Genomic DNA, 14,531 nt, shown 5'->3' with positions numbered 1-14,531 from the left:
AGACAAGCCTCCTGCACCAGTACAAAAATGATTTATTTCTGTACTTACCATCTTCGGTATTTTATCATGGGTCTAGCTACTGTGGTTAACAGAGGCGTAGAGGTGAGACTCTAGATATATGAAGCTTCTATAAAGTATATTCAACAGAAAAATCTTAGAGGAACGTAACTATCACCAAGACAAGAAAACAACTGAAGAGCAAGCAGACTCATTCTGTAAGGGTTCAATTCAAGGTCTCCACCTGCTGGCTGGAAAAGTGCATTTTCTTATGCTCTGCTCAGGTTAGACGCAGCAAAATAAAGACTTCAACTGGGAACAGTTTTTTCAAGGCTGTCTTTTTGTTTTTTGTTTTTAACCAGATTGTATTAGAGGTGAAAAGCTATGGTTCAAAATTAAAGCATTTGAGGGTTAGAGCATTTTTAAAATGAAACATTTTAAAGTTATCTAGATTTACCAGGATTATGGTTATGTGGGGGCCACATGTGCTATGCTCTTTTGGAAATCTGGCCAATATTTTAGTGCCTAAATGCCCTACTAGATGTCTCTTGAAAATCTGGCCCTTTATTTTTACTGGAATAAGATGATACATCAACAATACATCTTCAGTGCAAATCATTCTACTTTGTCTAACCTGCAGAGTTCTCACTTCTTTTTAGACATGCACAGCATCAATGAGAACACAGTCTCAGCAAAAACTGGGTTTTATCCTAAAATTTACATTAGTTTGAGAGAGGATTTCAACTCTAAAAATACTCCTCCCTCCATTTAAAATACTTGTGCCAGATGGTGCTGACAAATGGGTTGCATCACTGAAAATCCTGACTGCTGTCCGAGGGCAGTTTAACAATCTACTATCCATCTCCTTCCCAATCGCCAAGCAATAGCAGCCAGTAGCTCATCTTGCTAGTCTTTCGGAAAGGCTTTCCCCCTACTTCTCTAGCATCATTCCCTTATACTCCCTCAAAGGGTCACAGACAATCAAGGTGATTTCAAAAAAATGACAGAAGCAGCAGCTCTCCTACAGGGCAGTCTTTTATAATTCCCTGGTACTACAGAAAAGCCATCCAGCCTCCCACACAACACCAGAAGGGAGAAGGAAGGTGAGTGGCCCCGGCAAACTATGCAAGGAAAGCGTTTCAAGGAGACCAGGCACTGGCAGCCCACCCACTCTTCATTCACATGGGATCCCCATTCTATTCCACTTGCACTGGCCTCCATTGTTGGCTGCTTCAGGGACAGCAATGCTGGAAAAAAGGCCACCTTCACATACAGCACCATCCTGAGACCCGAGATGCCCTCAAGAAGTGCTCAGACCCCTTCTTCTAGCATAGGAGTGCACCTCAGCCACCTCCTGTGGACCAGGTCTGTCCACCACCCTTTTCATTACAAACTCTCCTTGTGGTTTGTGAGGTGGGTGCTGCCTATGCCTCCTTCACCAAATATGGAATTACAGATTCCATTAACCTCAGCAGAGCCACCTGCTTAATTTAGCAAGTTTCTATACTTACTTCTCCCTGCCTCTCCATGCCATCGCTGCTGATTCCTCTTATCCTTCTTTACCCTTCCAACAACCACCTCTTGTTCAGACCTGCTCCTAGCTCACTGCTCCTCACCATCTCCCTGTCCTTCCTCAAATCTTTCCTCTTCATGGAGCCTCTGCTAGAATCCTCCCTCCATTCCATCTCTCTCACTTACACCTTCCATTGTCACTTCATTAGGAAGATGGCCTGTAAAAATGTAGTTTGTACACAAAGCAAAATTTCTACATTGTTAAGATGTCCACTTAACTTACCTGAGTAACCACGTTACTTTCACTGTTCACCCTTCCCCACTACTGTTTGTGAACTGTCCCATGTGTCATCACTGAAATTAGACTGCAAACTCTTGGGACAGAGAATACTGGTAGATTTCCCATTGGTGTCCAACTCCCCAAGGCAGCTTTCAAGTGTCACCCCATGTCTTTTTAGGCCTCTGTGTGGCGCTTAGCAAACTTTTAGGTACTCAGTGTGTCAATCATAATGCACTTCTCCCTAAGCATTCCTGGCAACTTCTGAAGTTAAATTCACTCCATTTTTGAAGATTTTTTCTTTCTCCAGTTGCTGTATGGAAGATCCACACAACAACAGACTGACTGCATAATAAGTGCTGTCAAATGTACAATGTAAAACTGAAAACAAAAAATATTTCCCTGATTTCGAACATTATTTTCACCTTTGTAGTTACTTTTAATGGTAGTTTAAAAACTTCAGACAAGCACAACAGGACCCTAGCTGGTTTGCAGCCTTTAAGCAGCACTGAAATACATATTTGTAATTTTCATGCTATCAATTAAATGAACAATGCAAAAGCATTTGGAGCAAATTCTGACAATCTGAAAGGAGTCAATAAAACTGTTCAGATTAGCGCCAGCTTCCCTCACTGGCAATCCTTGCATCTTTATCTCACTTTACAATGCTGGTTAACTCACATTTACTTGTTACGCATTCACGTAGTAACAAGTTACTTAAATATTCTTCTTGTTTGATTTACTGACCGAGTGTCTTTCAGATACTCAGAATTACAAATCCAACTATAGTGGGTAAAATTCTTCTTTGCAATGCAGAATTAATTCTATTGCTGATTTTCAGTAAAAATTAATCTCAAATATCTCAGACAACTATCCGCTTACAAACATACGGTCTATTGCAAAATATGTTTAAAAAGAAACAGGAAATTGAAACAATTGTCTGGCACTCACTGAGTTTAACTGATCCATCCATTCCTAAGAGCACGTTGTCACTCTTAATATCTCTATGGATTACCTGGTTGGCATGTAGGAACTCTAGTGCCTGCAAACACTGCACAGGTGAGGAGGAAAAAGGAAAACATTTATCAAAAGCAAATACAGTTTGTATATTGTGAATCCAAAAGCAAAGTTTATGTGCAAATAATGCAATGTGTAAAAATGTAGTAGGTATTACTTTAAATATCCAGCAGAGAAAGCTCTCTTGATGAGAAAAGAATATTACCATCCAAAATTCACTGAGGCCAAAACATATTCTTTAACCTCAGAGAATATGCTATTTCCTTGTTAGTATAGTCTTGCAAAATGAACTAAAAATCCTTACCAGCCAGGTATCATCCATGATTCCCCAAAGTTCCAAAGCACTTAACTTTTCTAAGTGTTACTTTTCACAGCTTTCCAGTTGTTGGAGAAATCCTGACTGACTAATGGGATCAGTTTCCCTTGGTAGAGTTTCACTATAAGATGAATGCTTCATTCTTATATAATAAACACAGTGCTTGATATAGAGATGGGTGCAAAAGAGTTTCTATTATAAAAATCTATGTTTTTACACAATTCTAGCTATCTGAAATATTCACTTTTTAAACTGAAATTTTCCATGCTAGGTTTCTGCCTGAAGGTATTATTTGAGGAAAATCCCTCAACGGAGTTCACCAAAGGTAAAAAAACTACATTCTTTCCCAACTGTAATATATATATATATATATTATATTTTTAAAGGCTACAACTGAAACAGTTGGATTTAGTTCTTGCCACGAATTAATCCCTATTGAGAATTAATATACATGCTTAGCTTAGAAAAGTGGTTTTGATTGACCAGTCATGAATACTCGGAATTTACATTCCAGGCAATAGAACTATTGGTTAAGTCAAATGGTGTGTGCTGAGTAACTGCTCATTCATGGACAGCTAGTTAAACGCAGAGTTTTAAGTTTCCATTTAATGTGGAAACTGGAGACAATTTAACTTTGTATTTGGCATCTAGACAGATAATTCTAAAACTGCCATTTTCTTCTTAGGGTATGTCTATACTGACGGTGGCAAAGTCACCGCTGTCAGATCGACCTATCTGGATCGACTGAGCAATCAGTGAAGACCCGCTCAATCAATCCAGAAGTCGACGCTGGTAAACCACCCCCTCAAATAGCGTAGCGCTGCATTGACAGGAACACGGTTCCCGTCGGCACAGTGTAGTGAAGACGCTGTGCAGAAGGGAAGCACAGGAGTCAACGGGAGTTACGCAAGCTATTCTGCCGTAGCTTGCGTAACTCCTGTCGATTGCCGCTAAATCGCCAGGTAAGTGTAGACCAGGGCTTAATGAAGCTGAGCTTGAAGTCATCAGATTAAAATGTTTTGACTATTTTTCTTTTTTAGTTTTATTCAAAACCTAAAACGCAGGCTAGGAATTCAGCCTCAGAAGTTTGCTTTGAAAGTGTTGTACATCCTGCAACTTGAAAAGGAAGCTGGGTTTTATTTTGAAATGGCCTTGATGAAAATTCTCAGGGTCTGTTCATGACCAAGAACATGGACTATTTTTTCCTATATATTTGTCCAGCTCCAGTCGTCAACAGTGCCTCTATATGCTGCTGCAATATGAACAGTAAATATAAAGAAATTGAAGAGAAATTAACTGGGTAAAAAGATTCCTGGAAATTAAAATGCAAATTAGTTAAAAACCAGACGATAAACTGGAAATATCCAAGCAGGAGTGTACTTATTTTTTATTAAGACTTTATTGGCGAAAAACACTTTCTTGTTCACATCTGATTGTACTGTAAATAGTTACTTTTATGCCTATTTTTGCATAGAGGCAGATCTGGTTTCTCAGGAAATAATAATCCATCCACACACGTTGAGATATGAGGTTGCTTCCCAGTCCATCCCTTGCAGTGCATCATCTAAGCAGATGCCCAGCTGATGCACCCTCATGGGCTTTTAAAAGCTTCCCCCGCAGTGTAGATATTACAATTACCCCCGTTGTCAGTAAAATGAGTCTGTGCTGGACTCTTGCACTCAGACACAAGGAAATAACTTGTCTTCAAATCTTTCTTTGTAAATAAATCACTCCAGCTATCTGAATTTTTTGTTGCTCATCTCTGAACTCCATCCAGCCTGTCAGTATCTTTCTAGTATTACATGGTAACCAGAATGAACATAATATTCTAGGTGCCAAATAGAAAGGGACACTCCTATCCCATTGCTCCATGATTGGAGGCATCTATATACCAGCCCAAAACTGCATCGGTTTTTATTGCCACGGTGCATTACAAACTCATGCCTCATTTACTTTCTGCTATCACCTTTAGCCTGCTCTTTCCAGCACTGGCTTCCCCTCCCATTGAATATCTGGTTTGGAATGTTTTTCTGCAGATCTTTTAGGTTGCATTTTTTAGGGTTTTTTTGCTATTTTCTGCGTGTCATATCTTTAGTATTATTTCCCTGTCCTCATTAGCATGAGTTCTCCCCAGTTAAATATTCTTTTTTAATTTAGTTAGAATGCTGCTTAATTCCGCTTTCAGATTATTAGTGAAAATGTTAAATTAAACCTGGACATCACATCAATTATTACAGTGGCTGGCCAGTAATGTAAATGTATCTCAAAAAATGGGGGAGGAAAATCTGCACTCTCCCCCTCTCCCCACAAAAACACAACACTCACCTCTCTGCAAACAGCAGCGATCTGTGCCTCATCCATGCAAGTTTCTGTGACCACATCAGTGAGTGACCCTCCAGCGAGGTACTCCATCACAACAAACAATTCATCACCGACAAGATAACTAAAGACAGAAAATACAGAAATAAGCTCCTTGCCCATCAATGGAGAATCAGGACTGAAAGATGACTGACAGCGTATTGCAGCAATGGTTCAAGGGAATACTTCACAACAGGCCTGACAAAATTCACTCTAGGGTACACTTAAGGCACTAGCTGAAGCAATCTTGGAACCATTAGCAATCATCTTCAAGAATTCATGGAGGAAAGGTGAGGTCTCAGTACTCTGGAGAAGGGCAAACATATCACCTGTCTTTAAAAAGGGGAACAGTGAGGACCTGGGGAATTGTAAACCAGTCAGCCTAACTTCAATACCTGGAAAGATACTGGAACCAATTATTAAACAATTAGATTGTAAGCACCTAGATGATAATAGGGTTATAAGAAATGGCCATCATGGATTTGTCAAGAATAAACCATGTCAAACTAACCTAATTTTCTTCCTTTGTCAGGAGTACTGGCTTAGTGGATGGGGGGAAGCAGTAAATATGATTTATCTTGATTTTAATCAAGCTTTTGACTGTACCACATGACATTCTCATAAACAAACTAGGGAAATGTGGTCTATGAAATTACTAAAGTGGATGGTGGTTGAAAAAACTGTACTCAGTTGTCATCAATGGCTCACTGTCAAACTGGGAGGACTTATCTAGTGGGGTCCTACAAGAGTCCGTCCTAGGTCCAGTACTATTCAGTATTTTCATTAATGACTTGGATAATGGAGTGGAAACTATCCTATAAAATTTGCAGATGACACCAAGGTGGGAGAGGTAGCCAGCACTTTGGAGGACAGGATTAGAATTCAAAATGACCATGACAAATGGATCTGTAATCAACAAGATGAAATTCAATAAGGACAGGTGCAAAGTATACACTTGGGAAAAATGCATATATACAAAATGGGGAATAACTGGCTAGGCAATAGTACTTCAGAAAAGGATCTTGGGATTGTAGTGGATCACAAATTGAACGTAAACCAATAACAGATGCAGTTGCAAAAAAAGCAAAAATCAATCTGGGGTGTATTAACAGAAGTATCACATGTAAGACACGGGAGGTAATTGTCCCACTCTATTTGGCATTGGTGAGGCCTCAGCTGGAATACTGTGTCCAGTTTTGGGTGCTACACTTCAGGGAACATTATGGAAAAGTGGAGAGAATCCAGAGGAGATCAACAAAACTGGTCAGATGTTTAGAGAATCTGGCCTATGAGGAAAGGTTAAAAAATGGGGCATGTTTAGTCTTGAGAAAACAAGACTGGGGGGAGACCCTGATAATCTTCAAATATGTGAAGGCTGTTATAAAGAGGACAGTGAACAATTGTTCTCCATGTCCACTGAAGGTAGGACAAGTAGTAATGATCTTAATCTGCAGCAAGAGAGATTTAGGTAAGGTATTAGGAAAGCTTTCTAACTATAAGGGAAGTTAAGTATTGGAATAAGTTATCGTGACAAACTGTACCCCATGTACACCCTTATGGTGTGATTTATGTATCACTCATGTTCACCCTTACAGTGTAACTGTATATTGTCTAATGCAAAGTATGCCATGAAAGGTGTTTTTCGAACGCTCATGACATACTGAACATTATTGTTATGGTAGCATGTTTTCTGCAATGTCATACACATGTACAGATATGAAACTCTGCTGTGTCATATCCCCAAATGAGTCCCTCACATGGCTTGAATAGATGCAGACAAACATAAGCTGTGTTTTCACGCCCAGCAGAGGCATGCATACAGGAACAATGGACTGGCCTAAGCACGTGAGAGCACTTTGGCTCAAGTGGAAGAAATCATGACCGTTGCCAGACAAGGCCGATCATTCTGACCCCAGAATGTGTTGGGGGAACTTGTTAAAAGCTGAGGCATCTCTCCCCTGGAATCATTCCCCCAAGCGACAGCAAAGACTGGCACCTACCCACAGGGAGGGGGAGCCTGGTTGCAAGACACATCGCAACCAGCCAGTGTGGTAAGCTAACTGTAAAAGATTAAAATATTAATCTTAGTTTAGGAGACAAGTTACCTTTTAGTTAATTGTGATTAACTCCTTGACTCAATATTAACTTTTTGATTTATATTAATCTGACTTGGATTCACTTAAAATCTTGCTGTAGTCAAACTTGTTTGTTTTATCTAAAACAGTGCATGTGGATTGAGTGTGTTCAGACCTCACTTACAGTGACAGAGCTAGTGCATATCAATTTCTTTGATAAACTGACAGACAAATGTAAATGAGCTGTAGGTGTAGTGTACAGCACTGAACCCTGCAAGACCACAGTTCTTGGTGTTGCATCTGGGACTGGGGATATTTGCTGGGAGTCTATCCCATGAGTGGCTGGCCAGAAGTGCTCCTTCACTAGGTCAGAGACCGTTACTCACAGGAGGCTGGGCGTGGGCTGACCCAGGAGTGGGCGGTTCACACAGCAAAGCAGGATAAATCAGGACCCAGGAGTGAGAAATTGGGGTGATAGCTACACACCAGTCCAGATTGCAGGGAGTTGTGTAATTCTATCATTGGAGATTTTTAAGAATAGTTTAGACAAACACTTGCCAGGTATGGCGTACTTGATCCTGCCTCAGTGCAGGGGAGGGACATGAACTCTTGAGGTTCCTTCCAGCCCTACATTTCTATGAGTTTGAGCAATTAAGGGGAAAACGTTTTAGGTAAGTAGCTGGGGCCACATTTCTCTTATCAAAATGCCAAATGATCTTCACTGACTAAACAGTCAGGACAACAGTTTTGCATCTCATCTAAAACATCACCTCCAGCAGCACAGTGCTCCCAACCCCATTCCGGGATACTGATTTGGTTCCGAATCAGAAAAGAACGCTACTTACTGAATCACCAACCCTACGCCCTGCAACACACCTGGCTTCTGCCTGGAGATATCTTAATCCATATACTCACTAAGCTGCCCCGAGTATGTGCCCCAAAGAGGCCAGGTGGGTTTGTAGTCAGTGAGCTAGCTAGCCCAACCAACTGCCCATGCTACTCACCACATGCCTATTTTTAGTGGGCTAGCTCAAGCAGAGCTAATGTGTTTGTGTACCACAGCTGGGAAGCATGCACCCAGCTGCTGTGTAGATGCACCCACAGTGATATCACGTTAAACATCTTGGAATCCTGACATCTGGGAGAAGGAAGATTAACTGTTTGATTGTCTGCAGTTACCTGTCTAGGAAGTTAACTATGTTAGGATTCTTTAACTCTTTCATGACCAGGATCTCATTAATAATTAACTCCTTCTTGGGCTGCTTCTGCAGGTTTATCTGTTTGATAGCAACCTGAAAACAAGGGGAAAGAGTAAAATACTAGATGAAGTGTTATTCTTACAAACCTGAATGCTGAACAGTTGCAACACTAAATAATATTTATAATATTACAGTAAAAGTTCAGTGGGTGATTAGCACAGAGGATTAGCCAAGACATGTGGGTTAGCAACAGCAAGGCCTGCTGTATCCAACTGTCCAACAGTCTGCTGGCTGTAGACTGTCCTACAAGGTGGGACTGGCGCTGTATTTTATAAAAAGGATGAGTCAATAAGGTGACAGCATGATTATTTCAGACAGCAAGTGAAATTCAGAAGTGATAAATGGTGATCTAAATTACACATCAGAAAGTCAGTGCTTGTGCAGACAGAGGTAAGCTTACAGTATGAGGGGAAGCAAAGGACGGGGTTATGTCAGGAAAGGAACAGGAAACTATGAGGTGATGCGACGGGCACGGGAGGCCTGCTTTATCTTACACCTTCTTACATCCTTCTGTTAATTGCAATTCCTGCTGTTAATTCCCCTTCCTTTTCCAGTTACACCAACTTACTAATATGTAACTTATACCACTATTAACATCACCTCCTCATAGTCCAGCAAATGCTGTGCCAGCAAAAGATTCACTGCCAACACAGTGCAGACCAGAATAGAGAGAAGTGGAGGAAGGGTTTGGGAAACAGAAATGAAATCAGTCAGGAGAGGAACTATTAACAGCTTGAATAGGTGTGATAGCCATTGTAAGTTTTTCAGAACAAGGCAATATGATTGTTTCTATATGTTTTGTTCTGAACAGACTACTGTTTGAAGATAAGTGCGTTTGTGAGGCAACAGGAGCTGCAAATATCAAGGTGTGAAGAAACTATGCCCAAAAGAGTGATTCAATAGAGTGAGTGATGACAGAAAGGCAGATGCATATTGTTAAACAGGTGAGGGCAAACTTTTACAGCATAGTAAGACAAGGAACAAAGAGGAGTTTGGTGGGATGACAACTTCAAAATTACAGCCATAAAGTCTGAAAAAAAGATCAGCGTTGAGAAATTGAAAGGAAAGTTGGACCATTAATAACGATGGTATTCTTCTTGCCTTGAAGAACCATGTCCATCTATGAACTGAAAGTAGATGTTTTAATTAAGACAGCTGGAGGAAGAATGGTCTACTGTCTGGTGTGTCATCACCTCCAGAGCTAATAACTTTTAGAGATGGGCAGCTGAATATTGTTTAGAGCATTCAAAGGACAGCATAGCCCACAATAAGGCAAAAGAAGTAGCGAGAAAACCACCTGAAAGATGGTTTCGCTGCTAGAGGGAGGAATGAGATTGGAAGTGATGGAATGTTAGATCAATGAGGTCAGACACAATGAATGTTCAGACACTGGAGTTTTTGTGGGAACTACACAGAGGATCAGTAGTGTTATTGGAAGGGAAAGGGAAAAGCTGACAATGCGATACTAGCATAAACGGATGCAACATTGGAGTGGAGGAAATAGTAAACACTGTTCAGAGGATAAGAGGAGTAGGAGAGGTGTGAAGTGGGTGAAGGATTGAATTGGTACTGTTTGAGAGTACTATTCTATAGAAATTATAGAATAGCAATAGTATCACTGGAGATCAGAAGGAAACCTGGTAGAGGGGCTATGTAATATTCACAACAAAACATGACAATATTGCATATTTAGGTGCACAAGAATTTTAGTTTCTTATTTTGGTCATAAGGATTTGAACTATGATTGTATCATGGGTTCTGGAGAGAGAGGCAATATATAGCTGTTTGGTTTTTTTGTGTGGGGTAGAACGGTTGAAAGATGTACAATGAGTTAGCTGTTTCTAGGAAGCAAAGAAGGGCTAGAAAAATGGAATCGAGGTATCAGGTTTTGTTATAGATGGACAAGCATATAAAGTACTGTGTGTTGACAGGTGAAGGAAAGTACTGGGGAAAACTACTCATTACATCCAGAGTGTGGTTACTCTTAGGCAGAAGAGGTAGAAGTGAGGAAAAGCTAAGAGCTACACAAGAGAGAGGCACAACTGTAAATGAGAATATTTCAGCTATTAGCAAAATGAACATTCAAGGTGCCAGAGGAAGTGGCGGCAAGGGAGAGACTGACTTAGCTGATGGGTAAAGCAATTAAAGCAAAGACAACTATAGAAAGCAGCCAATAAATTGTGAATTGTAGTTGAGAGGACCAGTGGAGTAACAGATGTTCAAATGACAACACCAAAGCAAATAGGATGGTGAAGGTTTAACCAACAATTTGTAGATGACAATGATGCCACCATCTCTGCTAGGTGGTATAGGTGTAATCAATGGGACGAGCCTGGGAATGGGATATGGAGAAGGTAGGTTAATTAAAATAGAACAAATTGTTTGGCAAAAAGCAATCTGCACATGGGCAAGAATATCAGCATCACAGATGAAGCTATGTAGAAGGCACAGACATTAAAGTTAGAAATTAAATGGGCTGAAAGAGGTCTAATGAAGGCTAAAACAAAATTATTGGTGAGTATTGAAGACAACATTTCCTACAACACTTAGAGCTTAAACAGTTTTCAAAACCCACAACTCTGAACAGCCAAGTCCATTTGCATTTCATTAGAAAAACAAAACCCTATTTTAGTATTCATCATCTGATTTCTACAAAACAAGGCATGTACTGTTATAAATGACGATGACAAATATTTCTACTGGGAGTTAATGCCAGAAATGGGAGCCACTTGTAAGAAACCTATCCAATTCACTCCCGTCACCCCTAGCTGAAGATTTAAATGGAAAATATTCACACAGAGCACACAGATCCTACCTCCTGTCCTGTTGCCACGTCGATAGCTGTGAAAACTGTACCTGAAGCCCTGTGAACATAAGATATGTGATCAGCTGCACAATTTCAAATCTAACAAGCAGATACATGCACAGGCATATCACAAAGGCAGATTTTTTTAAAGTTTTGCACACCTAAAAACTGCCAAGAACTGTGCGTTGTGAGAAAAATTACCTCCTTTTGTAAAAACATGCTGCCTGTTCATTTCAGCAGAAGACCCCTGGCTTTTGTATTGTGTGAAAGGATTAACAAATGCTTCTCTATGCACTTTTTCCACATTATTCCTTATGCTGTTCTAGGCCTTTATCATATCCCCCCTTAGTCATTCATCTCTTCTCTAGGCTGAACAGCCCTAATCTTTTTTAGTCTTTCCTTGAATGGAAGCTGTTCTATATCCTTGAACATCTCTGCTGCCCTTCTCTGAACCTCTGCCAGTTCCACTGTATTCTTTTTGAGATGTGGCGACCAGAATCGGAACAGCATTCAAATATAGTGGCAACATATTTTCCATCTCTTTCCTAATAGTTCTTTACATACTACTTGCCTTTTTCACTGCCACTGCACATTAAGCAGAAATCTTCAGAGATCTATCCATGGTGACACCAAGATCTCATTCTTAGGTTGTAATAGCTAATTTAGACAAATCATATATATGTATAGTTGGGATTTTTTTTCCCATGTGCATTACTTTTCATTTATCAATGTTGAATTTTATCTGCCAGTTTGCTGTGCAGTTTTGAGAGATCCCTCTGACCAGGGCCCAAGCATAATTTTTTCAGGCCCAGTACAAACTTGTAACACGGGCCCCCTCCCACACACATACCATAATCCCTCCTCCCATACATACAATCTCATAAAACATGAAAACTTAACTATTTTGAATAACTTTGTATTGTCTGCAAACTTTGCCACTTCACTGTTCATCCCCTTTTCCAGATCATTAATATGTTGAATAGGACAGTTCCAGTACAGATTCTTTGGGACTCTGCTGCTCAACTCCCTCCACTGTGAAAACTAGCCATTTATTCCTAATCCTTTGTTTCCTATCTTTCAACCATGATCCATGAGAGACCTTGTCAAAGGCTTTCTGAAAATCCAAGTACACTGCATTGATGGATCACCCTTACCCACATGCCCTCAAAGAATTCTAATGGATTGGCGAGGCATGACTTCCCTTTTAGGAGCTGGTGAAATCAATAGGCAGCAAGTTTACATAGGCCTGGTCTACACTTACCTTGAAATTCGGCAGCAATCGATGGGAGTTACGCAAGCTACACAGAGTAGCTTGTGTAACCCCCATCGGCTTCATAACTTCTCTTTTAAGTGATGTCTTCACTGCACTGCGCCACTTGAGGGGGTGGTTTTAACGTGTTGATTTCTGAATCGATTGAGTGAGTCTTCACTGACCGCTCAATCAATCCGGATAGATCAATCTGACAGCGGTGAATTTGCCCCGTCAATGAAGACGTACCCATAGAAACAAGAGGAAGTACTTTTTCACACAACTCATAATTAATCTGTGGAACTCATTGCCATGGGATGTTGAAGGTCAAAAGTATAAGTAGGTTTAAAAAAGAACTGGGTAAGTTCGTGGAGGATAGGTCCACTGATGACTAATAGCCAAGATTGTCAGGAGAGCCTCCCCATGCTCGGAGCAATCCTAAACCTCTGACTATCAGAAGCTAGGAGTGAAAGACAGGGGTGGATCACTCCACAATTGCCCTGTTTTGTACTCTCTCCCTGAAATTCTAAAATGGGTCACTGTTGCAGACAAAATATTGGGAGAGATGGACCCTGGTCAAACCCAATATATCAGCTCTTACGGTAAGAAAGAAGGGCATTCAAGGAAGGACTCCTAAATATAAATATCAGCCAGCTCCAAAAGAGCACATTAGTCACCACAGAACCTCTGTCTTCCATAGTGACAGGAAAACTTTTCTTGTGTGTCAGTGTACACAAATCCCTATATCTTGAGCTATTCCCAAAGATCACATAAATCAGACAATTCTAAAGGGGGTTCTATTTCACCCCTCAATCCTGAACACAAAAAAAAATCTATCAAAAGATTGTTAGAGGGAATGCAGAACGAGTAAGAACAGTGTTTAGATCAAACAAAAAACTGCATAAGCTCTGGCTGAATTTACCCTTCCACTGAACTTTTATATTGAAATGATCCATGGAAATATCTAGAGCTAATTACACTAGATTGATAGTATCTTGACACAGTTAGGAAAGACTTGTATTCTATCACCATCACCTTTTCACTAGTCATAACATTAAAAGAACAGATAAGTTTATCTCATGAGGGGGGAGAGTAAAAGGGAGACAAAAGTTCATTTAAATTAATACATTTTCACTCCCGTCCAGTCTCACCAGAAAGTGATCTGTTTAGAAAATTAATGCACACACACAGCCCCATAAAGGAACCAACTAAAAACTTCCATCACTGTTCGAAGTCTACTGCATCTGGTTATTATTACTTATACGCTGACATTTCTGCTTTGATAAACAGTGGCTAAATGACAAAAGAACATCACACGTTTCATACTAGTTCATTCACTGAAAAATTTTGGACACGTCTATAAATACTCACCCTTGCCCAATTTTTTCATATCTGGTGTATTTTTTCTTGGGATCCCCTATGCTCACGATAGTCCCTAAAAAAATTCCACATAAAACATAAGACCAACCAGTGCTTTAGAGAGCATTCTTCACTTTTTATTAGAGTACAACATGTACCTTTTCTTTCAATTCTTATGATCGTAAAAACAGAGCTTTTTATACTGGACTGCATCTCAATGAAATTATATTCTTCTGTATGACTTTTGTGACTCATAAAACCTTTGTAGGATGAATCAGTAATAAATCCAATAATCACACTGCCTGT

The 14,531-nt window shown here is 40.1% G+C and overlaps 1 protein-coding gene across 2 annotated transcripts in view; it reads right to left on the bottom strand.

The window, feature by feature from the left end:
* The window catches only part of PAK2 (p21 (RAC1) activated kinase 2), a 68,849-nt gene that overhangs the window by 6,574 nt on the left and 47,744 nt on the right, over window positions 1-14,531 (bottom strand). For both annotated transcript variants that reach the window (XM_067538697.1, XM_067538696.1), the window contains 5 exons: window positions 14,238-14,301; window positions 11,627-11,675; window positions 8,732-8,844; window positions 5,445-5,562; window positions 2,738-2,837 (listed from right to left, as the gene is read on the bottom strand). In XM_067538697.1, coding sequence (XP_067394798.1) covers window positions 2,738-2,837; window positions 5,445-5,562; window positions 8,732-8,844; window positions 11,627-11,675; window positions 14,238-14,301 — 444 coding nt within the window. The remainder of the gene's footprint in view (window positions 1-2,737; window positions 2,838-5,444; window positions 5,563-8,731; window positions 8,845-11,626; window positions 11,676-14,237; window positions 14,302-14,531) is intronic.

The sequence above is a fragment of the Emydura macquarii genome, unplaced genomic scaffold, assembly GCF_026122565.2.
Source record: "Emydura macquarii macquarii isolate MOO-44397 ecotype Brisbane River unplaced genomic scaffold, CSIRO-AGI_Emac_v2 contig_499, whole genome shotgun sequence".
In the NCBI taxonomy this organism is placed as follows: Eukaryota; Metazoa; Chordata; order Testudines; family Chelidae; genus Emydura; species Emydura macquarii.
This window is presented reverse-complemented; position numbering and strand designations above follow the sequence as displayed.